Source organism: Anser brachyrhynchus (assembly GCF_964034855.1).
Source record: "Anser brachyrhynchus genome assembly, chromosome: 7".
Taxonomy (NCBI): Eukaryota; Metazoa; Chordata; class Aves; order Anseriformes; family Anatidae; genus Anser; species Anser brachyrhynchus.
The window spans coordinates 39,596,928-39,611,440 of NC_137701.1; the positions used below are offsets into that span (position 1 = coordinate 39,596,928).

General features: G+C 39.0%; 1 protein-coding gene across 2 annotated transcripts in view; it reads left to right on the plus strand.

The window, feature by feature from the left end:
* The window catches only part of EPC2 (enhancer of polycomb homolog 2), a 41,253-nt gene extending 32,641 nt beyond the window's left edge, over window positions 1-8,612 (plus strand). For both annotated transcript variants that reach the window (XM_080599216.1, XM_080599217.1), the window contains exons 11-14: window positions 3,102-3,238; window positions 3,677-3,836; window positions 5,559-5,892; window positions 7,340-8,612. In XM_080599216.1, the coding sequence (XP_080455342.1) occupies window positions 3,102-3,238; window positions 3,677-3,836; window positions 5,559-5,892; window positions 7,340-7,412 (704 nt within the window). In that variant the 3' untranslated portion in view covers window positions 7,413-8,612. The remainder of the gene's footprint in view (window positions 1-3,101; window positions 3,239-3,676; window positions 3,837-5,558; window positions 5,893-7,339) is intronic.
* Window positions 8,613-14,513: the final 5,901 nt, after the last annotated feature.

Sequence of the window (14,513 nt, forward strand, 5' to 3'; positions counted from 1 at the left end):
AGAGCCCCTGTTCCACGCTAATTTTCTTTTCTTGCTTGTGTTGGAACAACCCCAAATGGGAGAACTGAATTTGAGGAACTCTGAGACAAGATCACTGAAACCATCTTATCCCTTTGATCAGTTGTGTAAACTTTCTGAAGTCTTGTACGTTACATCTGAAAAGCTAAGCTTGTCTCTTTGCCAAAGCCAATTTTGGAAGAATTCTGTTTAACCTAAAATGAAAGTGCTGACGGGATGCAGCTGGTAATTAGGATAGGTGGTGGAGGAAGGAATTTAGGAGGAACTTAAAGGAACTTACAGATGGCACTACTGCCATCGGCAAACTAATATTTAACTGGCTGTCTGAATTCCCAGAGTGCAACTCACCTCCCTTATGGAGCTGAAGAAAGATGTAGGCTTTAGGCAGAATTTTCAGCAGTTTGCAGGACACCGTGTTGTGTTTGGCTTCCAGTCTGCTTCAGCTGCCAGTTGCAGTGACCCACTCGAATGGTATCTGTTTAGTTACCATGGCCCTAGATACAAAAGACAACTAGCATTCTCAGCTGAAGAATTTGGCTTATGGAACAAGCTTTTACCTTTTAGAGGTATTTTTTTTCCAGAATTAAATACCATGTAGAAGTAATTAGATTAATGAAGTATTACCTTTTCAGGCAGCCTGATAAATGATCTTTGATTAAAGCCTTCAAATCCTAAGAGAAATGACATACTAATCTAAGCCTAAGATGTGAAGGAGGAGGAGAGGAAACTAAAAGACTGAATTTCACATTAACTTCTTATGTTTTTCTGTTGTAGTACTTCACTACAGCCAGACTGATAAAATAACTAAAAAGAAAAATCCCATTAGCAGTGGAAATGGTAATTCTGGTAAATAGAAGCTTTTATGAGAAGTGTAGGATGCTTGTACTTACCTACGACCTTGAAGGCTACCTTGGGGTATTGTAGAAGTTGTTTTTTTAAAGACCATTAATTTTTTTTTCTTTGCAAAAGGAAATGATAGTAAACGTGCTAGTGAACATCTGCTGTTTTATAACAGCCGAGCTCAGTGTGACCGAATAAACATCCGGTGACAGGTACCGAACCGGGTGGAATTTAAACACGTAAATGCAGAGGAAGCAATCATGACATTGCTACAGTGATCTTCCCTGTACCTGTAACTGTGTGTTCCATGGCTTCGTGTCAAACTGAGAGGAGGAGGAGGTTGAAAACATATGATTGATACACAGGCTAGCCTTAAACTGGATGGTGGTCTGCAGTGGAGCCTGTTTTCTGTATTGTCTTCACAATTCATAGCAGAGTGGGACTTTGAGTCTAGATAAATGCCCCTGTACTGCAGACAAATAATAGCTAATTGTGGCTAAATGTATTTTAGACATCTCTTTGCATGACATATAAGCTGGTTCTAAAATATTTTTAACAAAACAAAAGATGTTCTGGAACTTGTTACCTCAGAGCTTAAAAATAGAATTACATACATACGTAATGTTCCATAACGCTGTTCTTGGCTCTGTTGCCTTTAGTAACGAAACACGTTTTGGGAGCCTGTTGTGAGGGAACCTAGCAGGTTTTGCTGACTGAACTGGGAATTAAATGCTTGTGGTAATAGGTAAAAGTCTTCATGGGGAGCAAACTCAGCACAACTAACGGGGGGAGGGATTTTTAGAATACGTTGGAATTGGTAGTAAAATCCCAATAATCTAATAGGGTTAATGGTATAAATCATGGGAGTAAGTGCCCTCCTTACATAGTTGAAGCTTGTTTTAATGATGTAGCAGTAGAGAAGAGGTTTCCCTAGTAATTTCTAAATAGCCAGTCTTCACTTTGGCACCTCCTCAGAAGAGAATTTCAGGACAGCCGTACTACAGGAGTACTGCAGCTAGTAAATGAAAAGCCCAGACCCTGAAAGGTAGCTCACTTCGGATTTTGTTAGATTCTTGTCTGTTGATGAGATAAATGATGTTCCTGCAGAATGCAAGTGTTTGAGATGAATGACAGCTTCACTCTTCGAAAAATACAGTTCAAAATGTTGAAGTATAGTTAACAGGAATCTTTGAAAAATGAATTCTGTTTACTTTTTCCTAGGAAAACTTAGTTTTCAGGTTAGTACTGCCTGCACAAAACTCAGGTTTAACACTAAACACTAAGCAGTATTTTGAATTTATCGTATTTGCAATTCTTGGGTGGGTAGATGGGGAATATTGAAAACGTCTTTTCTTGACTGCACCATTCCCTTCCTTACTTGTTGGACGTATGGTACCACTGGGGTAGTGTTAACTTGCTTCTTGCAAATAAATTCAGTATGTCACTCAAACTTTTTCAATGGAGCAAGTTTAATAGGAAAGAAAATTCCGTTCAGGTGAAGCTTCAGCATTTTCTTCAGCAAAAAGCAAAGTGTGAAATTGGAAGGTCAGACTGGATTTGCTAAGTAAACATTGCTCTGTGGTATTTGCAAACATTGTTTTAGACATGGAGATTAGCTTTGTTGTTGTATATTAGTTTCCCATCCTTTCAAGTGAGGATTGATGTGTACTTAAATAGCTGGTATACAGCCATACAAGCGACCCATGCAAGCTAGCACCTACAGAACACATTGCTCTTGAAGTAGGTGTTCTTGAATGTTAGGGCTGTGCTTCCTTCACGTAGTACCTTCTGGTATCAGAGGAGAGGGCAACAGTTAAGGACTATAGGAAGGAAAGTTGTACTGAAATAAACTCACAGATGTTTACTGTGAGAGCTGAGCTTAGTGTACTTCTTCCTCAGCGTGATTTTTAGGGCGTTCTCGTTCTCTGCAAACCAGGAGGAGAATTCTCGAAGCTTTTGCTTCAAGCTGCTGGAGGGACAACTACCAAAGATCGAGGCTGCTTAAAAGCAGAGAAAGCTGTGAATCCTTTTGTTATAAGTTGAATCGATGTTAAAAGAACGCTATGAACAAGCTTAGCGTGGCCTCCCTTTTACATAGGAATACATGAAAATCTTTGCAAGCATCTAACACAGGATAAGTTGCTCTCACCCACTTGTTATCCAGCACTGGCCCATTCTTGCATCTTAGCTGTATTTGTTTTGTGCAGGCATATTTCACACCGGCTTCCCTTTCTTTTCCGTAGTAACAGGGGGTATCACAGAAGAACAATTTCAGACACATCAACAGCAGTTAGTCCAAATGCAGAGGCAACAACTTGCTCAGCTTCAACAGAAACAGCAATCTCAGCATTCCTCGCAACAGACACATCCGAAAGCACAGGTAATGCACCTTAAAAATTGTCACATGCTTCCATCTTCCTTTTGCTTACTGTGGTTTTAATCTCTTACAAGCCTAGATATAACAACAATTCAATAAATACGTTACAGTTCAGAAGGAATATAGAACAGGTTTTGGTCAAAATGCTTTTCCAGTTTACTTCATGCCTGGAAGATATTTGTGCCAGCTACAGCACAGACTACCTTTGTTTTCTCTATTTTGAATGAGGACTTTTTAAACTTGAACATCAAAACCTGTTGGGGGGGGGGGTTCTTTATCTGGATACTATGACTGTGCTTTAAAAGTTGAGCAAGAGACTTATTTATTTGCTGGTAATTGGGTGTTACAACAATCCAAGTGTGGTAATCCAAATGTGGTATTTTTCTTTGTACTTGCATAATTATAAAGAAATAAAAATATGTATTTTTTCCTTTCCTGCAGGGCTCCAGCACCTCTGACTGTATGTCAAAAACGCTTGATTCAGCCAGTGCCCACTTTGCTGCATCTGCAGTGGTTAGTGCACCTGCTCCGAGTCGCAGTGAGGTAACGAAGGAACAAAACACCAGCCACAACAATATTAATGGTGTTGTCCAGCCTTCAGGTGATGATTTCTTAAAACTTGTGATCTTCTGCAGGGTTGAGAATATGTCAAGCTGGCCTATTTTGTATTTTCAAAATAATGTATTTGAGTTCGTTGTAGTAGTAGTAGCAGCTACAGTTTTAAATATTACTTTTAAATAATTTTGTGCAATGACCTGCAGGTTAGTATGGTAATAACTGTGTTTTTTACCCTTGGTATTGTAAACATAATTTCTGTTTTCTTTTGTAGGCTTTATCTCTTAAAAATCTGTTATGTTCAAAAACATGACTGATAGCACTTTAATTACACATTGACATAAATAATATAAAGCATAAAATATGCTTAAAAATAGTTAAATGCTTTTAAAAGAAAGTAAGAGAAGTTGCTGTGTTGTTTGGTCATTATTTCACTTCCATATTCAGATGAAATTCTACTAATCAACTACTTCTAGCAATTCTTCTGACATTACTGTAGGTGTCAGACTTCATTGCATATAGGATTCCTTCCAAATTTAGGCAGGAGTGTATAGAGTGGCATTCACTACCTTATTTCAACCCCCCACTTCTGGCCCTCTGTTATCAAAGGAGCAGTGCTGGTCATGCTGGTGCAGTTGCCATGTTACCAAGAGAGAAATGTTATTTGGAATTTGCCATAACAAATAAAAGGCTTTCATAGTAATTTGTTGTTCTAATAGCTAATGTCGTGATTAGTTTTATAGACCTTCTGCCAGGCTGGGTTAATGATGAAATGAAATGAATAGAGAAGAGAAAAAACCACAGCTGAATAAAATCAATATAGTGGAACAGTTCCAGGAAAGAAAAAGACAACTATGTATAACTTGCTGTAATATTATATCTGAGAGGGCAGTGTTTTGAGGGGGATAAGATCAGGCACGTGGTAGTGTACCATGCTGATAGCAGCTTTGTGGCTGATGAAAAACATTGCAAATATGCACATAAAATTAGATTTGTTACTGTTCCAAAGCTGTAAATGGCAGTGATGTAAAATAGCTATTCCAGTTTCATATAGGAAGACTTAAATTAGGAAACGTTGGTTGAAGACAGCTTTTTGCAGGAATAGGGAAAAAACATGCCTCGTTCCACTGTTATCAAAAACAGATCAGTGGATACCAAGAGGAAACTTGTGTACCTTTGGGTTGAATATAAGCTGTGCCTGATTTTAGCTGAAATTTGAACCCTGAGTTTCCCACCACTCAGTAGTGCAGACAGCATTGCTGCATACTCTGGAAGGGGGCTTCTGTATTGCCTGGTCCTGTACCCCAAGCTCTGCTTCCTTGAGGGATGCTGGTCCCCAGAACATCTGTGTTGCCACTCAAATAAGGTGGGAGGCGAGGAGGTGCTTCAAAGCGTCAAAACTTGGCTTCTGTGTTGGTCTCTGTGTTGCCTAGCTGAGGTGTGAGCCATTTGATATGCTTTTCTGGGGAATGTTGCCCCTTAATTTAAGACACCTAAAATGGGGTACAGAAAGTTGAGCAATACAAAACCTCTTTGTGATACTGTCATCTCTTTTACTTCCTGATAGTTTTGTGAATGAAATTTTTAAGATTGTTAGTGTAAACTGGGAATGTTTCTAAAATTTGTATTTTTTTTGAAATCTTGAAAACAACCTACATGCAGAATTCCAGTGACATGTATGCTTAAAACATTACCACTGGGGTTTAATCTTTGACTTCGAATCTAAGTAATGGCGTATTTTTAATTAATAACGTTTTCTTTGTAACAGGAACCTCTAGAACGTTGTACTCCACCAACATGGCTTTATCATCCAGCCCAGGGATTTCAACTGTACAGCTTGTAAGGACAGTTGGCCACACCACCACAAACCACTTAATTCCAGCATTGTGCACAAGCAGCCCTCAAACGCTTCCCATGAACAATTCTTGCCTGACTAACGCAGTGCACCTCAACAATGTCAGTGTTGTTTCTCCAGTCAATGTGCATATCAATACAAGGACTTCAGCACCGTCGCCAACAGCCTTAAAACTTGCCACAGTTGCTGCCAGTATGGACAGAGTGCCAAAGGTAACTCCTAGCAGTGCCATCAGCAGTATAGCAAGGTAAGTGTGTAGCACTCTGGTGCACAGTTTGACTTTATACTTGCGTTACCTGAATGTCTCCTCACATGTGCCCAGCTCCCCACAAGAGCACTAAATAGAATCATTTCCCCCTCCGAGATTCCTCAGAATAGCTTCAGCCACACAAAAACATCCAGCTGCTGGCATCTTCAGCAGGACTATGACAAACGATAAGAGCCGATGCAATACTGTCTTTTTGCAGATTAATGCCCGGATAGCTTCCGCTGATTTTTGGCACACTGGTTTTGGTAAACTTCAGCGTGTTTAAATGGCTTCATTATAACCATTTTCATTTGTCCCTTCTCATTGCAGACTTTCAAACTCTACACGTTTTCTCTACAGCTCTATGTAGCCGTATTGTAAGATGCAGACTGGCATCTATTTTATACATACACGTGTATACACATTTATATGCAAAATAGAAAATAGATATGAGTCAGCCTGCATCTTATATAGATAAAATACTTTATATAAGAATATATAAAATTATTCATATAAGAATATACAAAATTCATATTGACTAGCAGCATTATCATTTTGGGATACTTAACTAGATATTTGACAGGAGTGGCAGGAGCTTGCAGTTGGCTAAGTTTACTAAAAAGGGCAGTATTTGGACTTTGTTTTGAATGCCTCTGCTGGATGGTATGATGCTCAAAAAAAGTTAAGTCTGTTCATGGATTAAGAAATCAGATAAAGGGCATTAGCGAATGTGGCTTATGGATTATTTCTCGATGCTTCTGGAGATCTTAAAAAGAGCTGCTGAGATGCAAAATCACATGTATAATGTAGTCACTGCATAGAGTGAGGAAAAGCTGTTCTTAAATTAGTAATTGTGCTTTAAAGCATACCTCTATAGCATTAGTGTGTTCAGCTCTTATTTCCATAAAGTCAGAGGGATGTTTCAAGTAGTGTCAGCAAGTGCCTGAAAAAGTACCACCTTGGCTGAATAGGCCTTAGGCTTCTCTCCAGGGGATGGTAATAAATTCAGAAAGAAAATAAGATTTCTTGTGCTAGTGCTGAAACTGAACAGGAGAAAAAAACACAGGTTAGAACAATGCCTTGCTCACTAATAGAATAATTGGTAGTTGATACCGAGTCATATTGCCCTATCTTGATTTTGTTCCTCCAGGAGACTTTTTATTACTCTTACCCATAATTTAGGATGGTAATTTACAGTTAAATAAATGAAGTTGGATTGCCTTTGTTAATCTTGTAGAAGGGACTGCAGTGTTAATGGAGCAAAAGCAGTTCTTAAATGCCAGTATTTAGTTTTGTACGATCTGTTTCTAGTGTACGTGTTAAGGTTTGTCCCTGATCCAAGTAACAGCCGTGTAAAAACGCATAGAGCCTGTAAGAAATCATTGAAATTTGCCTAAGGAAGTATGTTTGTTCTACCTGTAATTATTGAATATTTCTTCTGTTGCAGAGAGAACCATGAACCAGAACGACTGGGTTTAAATGGCATAGCAGAGACAACAGTAGCAATGGAAGTGACATAACCTCAAACCAGTGTCTCAACCTGTGCTAATGGTGTAGTCATTTATATTCCAACTGAATGCAAAATACAGCACTCTGTGGATCACAGAGAACTAAAATGGACCTAAATGGACTATCATTATATCGTGTATTAAGTCGATATATAATGTAAATTTTGTAAAATTGGGAAAATCACTACCTTGTAAAATAGTTTATTTGTATCATCAATATTATTTCTGTTACTTGAATAGTAGATATTCATCATCATGCTTTTGCACTTGAATTTGCAACTGAATGGATTAAAAAAATAATTCTTTAATGGGATCATGAGCATGAAATGGGATCCTGCATCACTTGTTTTAACTATTTATTTTGCCATGTTTACATTTTGTATCTTGTACAAATAAATCCAACTTTGTGTCTAAAAAAGAAGTTAAAGATTCATAGCTAGGAGACAAAATTCTTGTAATTTTTTTCTAAAGGAAATGTAAAGTTTTCAGTTGGTTCATTTTGTTTCACAATTTGACTAGATGGACTTTTTGGTAAATACTTTAGTGGCATTTCACTGTCAAATATGAAGTTCAAGGCAAAATAGTATTTTCTATTACTGTGCAGGGGAAAGGGATGGATCGATACATGCAAATTTAATGTAGTAACTCACTTTTCCATATATTTTGAATGTATATTTCTATTTATAATACCAGTTTATAAAAAATAATTACACAGGAGAAAAAACTGACTAGGAAAATTATGCATCTAGCACACATGAAATTGTGCAGATACGAGAAAATTTTCAACTGATTACATTTTATCTGAAGACTGCATATTTTAACCGGCTTTAAAACTGTAACACACCACATAAAGGATATTTTACCAGGTATGTATTGCATTATATATCATTGCAATAATTATTGGATGTCTAGATATCGAGCCATCCCAGGTGGTGGGGGGGAGGGAGGGTTGTGGCAAGATTGTCTTTTCAATTTTGGAGAGTTTTCCTGTGGCTACAAGGCAAGTAACGGGTTGGAAAAAGTCTGACTGTAAGCGTTGGACACCTTCGTAGTGTAGTGTTTTAGTGACTTTTTTTATACGGTTCTTGTAAATTAGATACGTGTAGTGGTGTTTCAGAATGTTTGTTTATGCACTAGTTCAGACAACTTTCCCTGTTACTTGTTCTTGATAAGTGAAAACTGCAGGGAAATAAAAATACATATCAAAACATGGACATGTTGCATATGTGTTTATTTCACAATGTGCAAGCAATGCTAGCGTAAGTTTTAGACGATGTGAGAGGTCTCGATGACTGACTGGAGCATGTGCACTTAATTCTCCAAAAGGTTTCAGTTTGTGATTTATTTACTGGCTCTTAAAGTATACAGTAGGGGAGGGATGGTCCAGTAGACTTGGAAATAATCAGGACAAGGGACAATTTCTTGTTCTGCCAGATATTATAACCTCAGGAATTTTCTTGGTCAAACCATTTGAATTTTCGACCGTTTGGTTCTCCACTTGTGATTTGGGTAATGTTCCATGTTTCTTATAGATCACAGAATCTTGGTGGTTGGAGGGAGCCTCAGGACATTGTCTAGCCAGCCCCAGGGTTGGATTACCTTCACAGGGCTTCACCAGATAATGGTTGCCAGGTGTCAGATCATTACATTAAGTACTTTTGCTTCTGAAGGAAATTACTTGGAGCTGGAAGATTTGTTTCCTGTAAGACATACTTTGGCAGAAACAAGTATGTTGCTGATCAGTTGCAGGGGACCATGCAAAGTAAAGCCCACAGATTAATTTTCTTCTAGTTTTTGTAATTTATATTCCTGAAGTTTGGAACGAATTATTACCCCTGTGAAGAGGTGATGTAGGCGTAGATATGTGCTCTTTTCTGAGAGCCAATTCTAGTCGGACTGCAGTTAGCATTGCAGTTCGGTGTTTTGATTTTTCTTTAAAGTATCTAAAAGAGTAACTTGTGCACCTTTATTTTTAAAAAAGTAAAAGTGTGATTTTTACCCTGTGTGTCATGAAGTCAATATATTTTTTTCTCTTAAATGTTTATATAGAGAGCTTCTCTTGATCTCAGTTGTGTTTAAATGTGCTTTGTCTTAGGTTCTGTGAGTTAAAAATGGGCAGTTAAACACTGAGAGCTTCTTGGAAACTGATGTCTAAAATCAATCGGTTTTTGCATAACAGGTGCTTTATTTTCTATTCACTGTCAAGTCCGCAAGGAGAGAGAATATTGGATTGTATCTTTGGAGAATACTCGGAGGGACGCGTGACACTTCGGTGTTACTGCCTTGATCGGGCAAAACATAGCGGCAGGACTGGGGTTTTCAGCATGAGGGAGAGGCCTGTGTGCAAGTGCACGCTTGTCCATCCCTTTCTGCATCATACCTCGATTGGAACTGCCATTTTCTGACCAGGTGCGCACTGTACATGATCCTTTCATGTCTGTCTGAAGTGTTCTGTAGAACGAGGTTCCCTTCTGGGAACAATGATTATGTAGTCTGAAGCAGGAATTAAATTTTTGGAAGCAGAATTGTTGCAAGTGGGAGTCAGAAAAGAGCTATTCTCCTTAATACCTAAAAATAACCTTATTCTGTAATTTAGCCCCAAAACCTTTTTGTGGTTTAATAAAAACGTAAAGTCACTTTCTTCTGCAGATTGAAAGCTGTATGCTTTGCAAATTAGTGCTCTGTAGTAGATGCTCTTCTACTACAAATGTAGATCACTTTCGTGGTAAATTGGACTGACAATGTCTCTCAGGTTGCTATGTATCTATGACTTGATATAGTCTAATCCTCATCTAATTACTTGAGAAACCTTTAGCTGCTGCTTCTAGCTTTTAATAGATTCTGGAAAAGTATGAGGTGGAGAAAAGAATTTCCTGAACTCCAAAGGTAAGTGTGCCATATGGTGAATGAGTTTCATTTAAAGTATTAGGACTGATGTAGCTTTACAGTGAAGTAGAACTATAATAGTCTTAAGAATTTCTAGTAATTAATTGTGGGCCTGAAGTGCCAGAAAAGGAAAGTGATGAACAACACTGTAGTCTGTAGAAATATTTCTTTAGAGGGAAAAAAAAAGTGAGTCTTCTACATTCTCCTGACACAGAATACAGCGGGGAATACCAATAACTGAGTCGTTTGTGTGCACTGTATTAAAAGTGTGCATTGAAAGTACACCATTCTTTTTGAATTCCCTTATTTGAACATAATGCATAGCTGTAATCTGATTGGAATAGTGGTTTCTGTTTTGCTGTGTATTCAGGAACATTGTTCGGCTAAGATTTTCTGAATTTGGTTTGTCTAAAACACTTTATATTGGACTTCAGGTGTAATATGTGGAGCCGTACTTGAAATTTCAGATTCTGTAGAAAACATTCTTTTTCTAGTTGTGTTTATCTAATGCATTTAATCTATAGATGAACTGTTGAGTGTTGATATGTGCTTAACTGCAGGCATTGTGACTTTCGAATGTTAACTTTCACTGTATGAAGCCAAGTACTGATTGTTCTGATGGGGGGGGAGGAAGATGAGCTCAGGTGGGGTTGAACCAGATTTTAATCTGTTAATATTCGGCCTCACTGCTTAGCATTTAAATGCTAAAGCTGAGAACTTCCAGAAGTCCTGTTTTGTCTCCTGAGCTGTACTTTTGAGAGCTCCGCAGGTGCTGGATGCACCTCCTGAAGCAAGAAAACTGTTACAGACCGACTCCAGAAAAATGGAGGACTTTTCTGCTGTTCTTCTCCTTCCTTCCCACTGTACCACAGATGATGTTACAGCATGGTTGTGTTAAAAGTCTGAAAAACTATTACCCCATTTCGTTTCTAATTCTGCTATAGTACTTCCCCTTTCCGAATATCATCTAAACAATATGCTATTCTATTTTCAGAGCCATCTCTTTTCTTTCAACCTCTACAATAGGAGATTGTAGGTTGTTGGTTTTTCCCCTGACGAACAAGATGCTTATTACAGCCCTCTGCTGTTGTCCTGAGGCTCTGACTTTGAGACTTCTCTTCCTTCCCCGATAGTCCATTTTCCTCTGCTTCCAGCTCCTTTGTGGGGAATAACAGCTTTCCTATTTCCTTTTCACAGTAATTCTGATTTTTAAAGCAGAATCCTCAGGCAGCCTTCCAGGGGGTGACCGATTTCTCCTGAAGTGGACTCAGCATCATGCTCACAGCTAGTCAGCACCGTCTCAATTTCCAGCACCTTTCGGGAAGAGCTGCTCAGACCTCTAGAATAAAGCGTCCTGGTAGGAATTCCTACCTTCCAACGAGAGGGCTCTGAAGGCTGCAGCGCACTAAGCACTCCTAACGCAGGTTAGTCATGGCAGTCGACTTCCTGGATTTGATTTTAGAGAAACAGTTTCAAATCTCAATTCCCTACTTCTATTTTTAGGTTTTGCAGTGTTCAGACTTTATCTTAGAAAGATGGAGAGTAACCTTCATAAATTAAAGCACACCTTCGCAGTAAACTACTCGGAAGAGAGGGAAGGAAGGAAAGACGTATCTAACAGGCAGAGCTGTTTCGTGTGTAGCAGCAGATCAGGCACTATAGTTTGGGTTAGCTATTAAGATCAGTGTTTGCATTTGAACAAAAGCAAGTGGAGGATAAATATTTTTCTTCTAATGCAACCAACTCATTATGTTGAAGACCTTAGATACGAGCAATTGCAGTCTGCCTCCGAGCCTACCGACCTTTACCAACCTAACAGCTATTCGTAGAGCGCTTAAATGCATTTAAATGGCAGCATTTCTTTTTAGTAAGTCAGTGACAGTGTGAGAACAGCGTATGTAAGAAATGGGAATACATTTGGGTAAATATTTTGGAAAGCTTCACTTAAATGGCAAGAAGGTGAATGCGAAGTTGCACTTTTGAGAGGATATAATATTGATTTCATCTCTGTTTGGTAAGAAAGTCCATTGGCTAAGAATATGATGAGTTTGAAACGGGCTGCAATACTTATGTTGCTCTGTCCTTTTAAACACCTAGCTTAACAAGCACTTACCTGTGTGTTTATCCTCCTGCTAGTGAACACAACCCTCTTAAAGGAATGGATGTGCAAACATGGTTGAAGAGACCTAATTGCCCAAAATATCCTGTGCAGAAAATGAGGTATCTTGAGCCTTACCTGCGGCAGAATTGTTTTTTTTCCCCGCACCCTTGTTACACTGTTTGTTTTCCAAAGATAGGACAGTTTCTGTGACTAAGAATGGGAAAATCTGTTTAGTCCCATCTTGTTTCAATCCATTGCACTCTGATTTAACTAATACAATTGTAATTAACCCAGGGAGGATAAAGTAGACAGATCAATTAAAGAGCAAGGGGTAAATGAAGGAGGGGAGATAATTAACACTAAACTGTAGCAGATAACGATATGAAAAAAACATGTAACAGAACAGATACAGCTTTGCAACTCTGATAAGGCTAGCAAAAAGCAAATGGGGCAGGAGACAACTGATGGAGAGCGGGCACAAGTACCAGCTGCACGTTCAGAACCTCTGCAGCATCCCTCTGGCTTTCGGTGCTCCCCCCGGCAGCAAAGCCCTGCCTCAGCGGCCCCAGATGCCCTGCTTCGGCCCTGGGGACGGGTTGGTGGCAGCAAGCCGTGGATCAGGCGGTGCCAGCCTAGCGCTTGCTTTCCCACCCTCGCTGTTAGTGCTTCGCTGACTGCTCCTGAATTGATGCTATTTCATCGAACCTTGCCCTGGGGATAAAGCGGTGCTTAAACTCCCAGCAGCCCCCATCTTCCTGATGATGATCTGACTAGACTAGTCACCGTGGCTTTAAATCAACAGCTTTGTAAGTGACACCAGAAGATGGCATCATCTGCCTGTAATGCTGTTTAACTCTTTCTGGACCCCAATAGATAAAAGTATTTTTCTTTTTTTTCAACTTTATCTTTTGGACAGTGAATGTGTTGCTCTCCCTCGCAATAAAATTCAAGAGTGTGGAGATTTTGTGGTTTGTTTTTTGACTGAATTGCAATTTTTTTTTTGATTTTATGATTGTGTATTGCTTCTTGTAATTGAGGAAAGCAAATCCAATTTTTCCAAGTTACAGTTCTTTTATTTTGGGTGTTTATTGAGTAACACAAAATTTAAAAAAAAAAGTAACTTGGAAAAAATATTTTGAGCATTGAATAAATGTGTTGCCATTTTATGCAAAGTGGTAAAAATGAATTTTTTAAGCAAAACCATTTTTACAGATGGGTAAGCACTCTATATGACTGCATAATGTGAATAATTTATTTGAAGATTGAGATTTATGTGTGTACTTAACATACTTAGATATGCACTTTAAGCGTATCTTGAAGTGTTTTCCAAATCAGAAACAATGGCTGCTCTTACACACCCTGCTAGCATAGCTCAAACACTTTCAGGTGGAATATCTGTCAACTGGTGGTACTCTTTCAAACTCTGACCTTTCTGTGAAGGTGTGTTGGCTTCAATTATTTACTTTTTTATTCTTAACTGATCTATATACTGCTGTAAGGACCATGTATTTTATTCTGCTTTGATTGCTCCAGGTGTTGTTGGATTGTGAAGTAAGGAGGCACAAGGTTTAGTTAAGTAAAGGAACAACTTGCAGGAAGGGGACTAAAAAGAGCTCCTGTAGTCCCCGATCAGCAAAGAGGACATTACCTGCCTGATCAAAGGAAATATTGCTTAAGGGATAATCGTCATGGGTGACCGAGTGTTAGTTATGCACATCCCATGTAGCTTGTTATTAAACTTGTAGCTTGCCTGGACAGATGGTCTGTAGCCCAAAATCTCCTGAGCTGTTACCAGGCCTCCTTGCCTTTGGTGATTCCTGGGCACACAGATTGTTTCTGTACCTCAGTTCTTCCTAACCGCCTTCTCAGCACTTTTTGGCTCACTTTGTTGCCTGCTCTTCAGTGCTTGGCTTAGTTATTTATTCGTTCCCCATAAAACACATGTTCTGGGTTTGTAAGCATTTTCCCTGATGTACTTCTAACAGTGTCTTCTGGTGTCTGTGGGACAGTAACCACCCTCGACACTTAAATTTCCTTTTGTTCTGGGCATCCCAGCCCTCTTGGTACCTCTTGCAAGAAATCCTTTACCACCTCTTTACCCACAGATGCTTCTCAGCACTGACAAA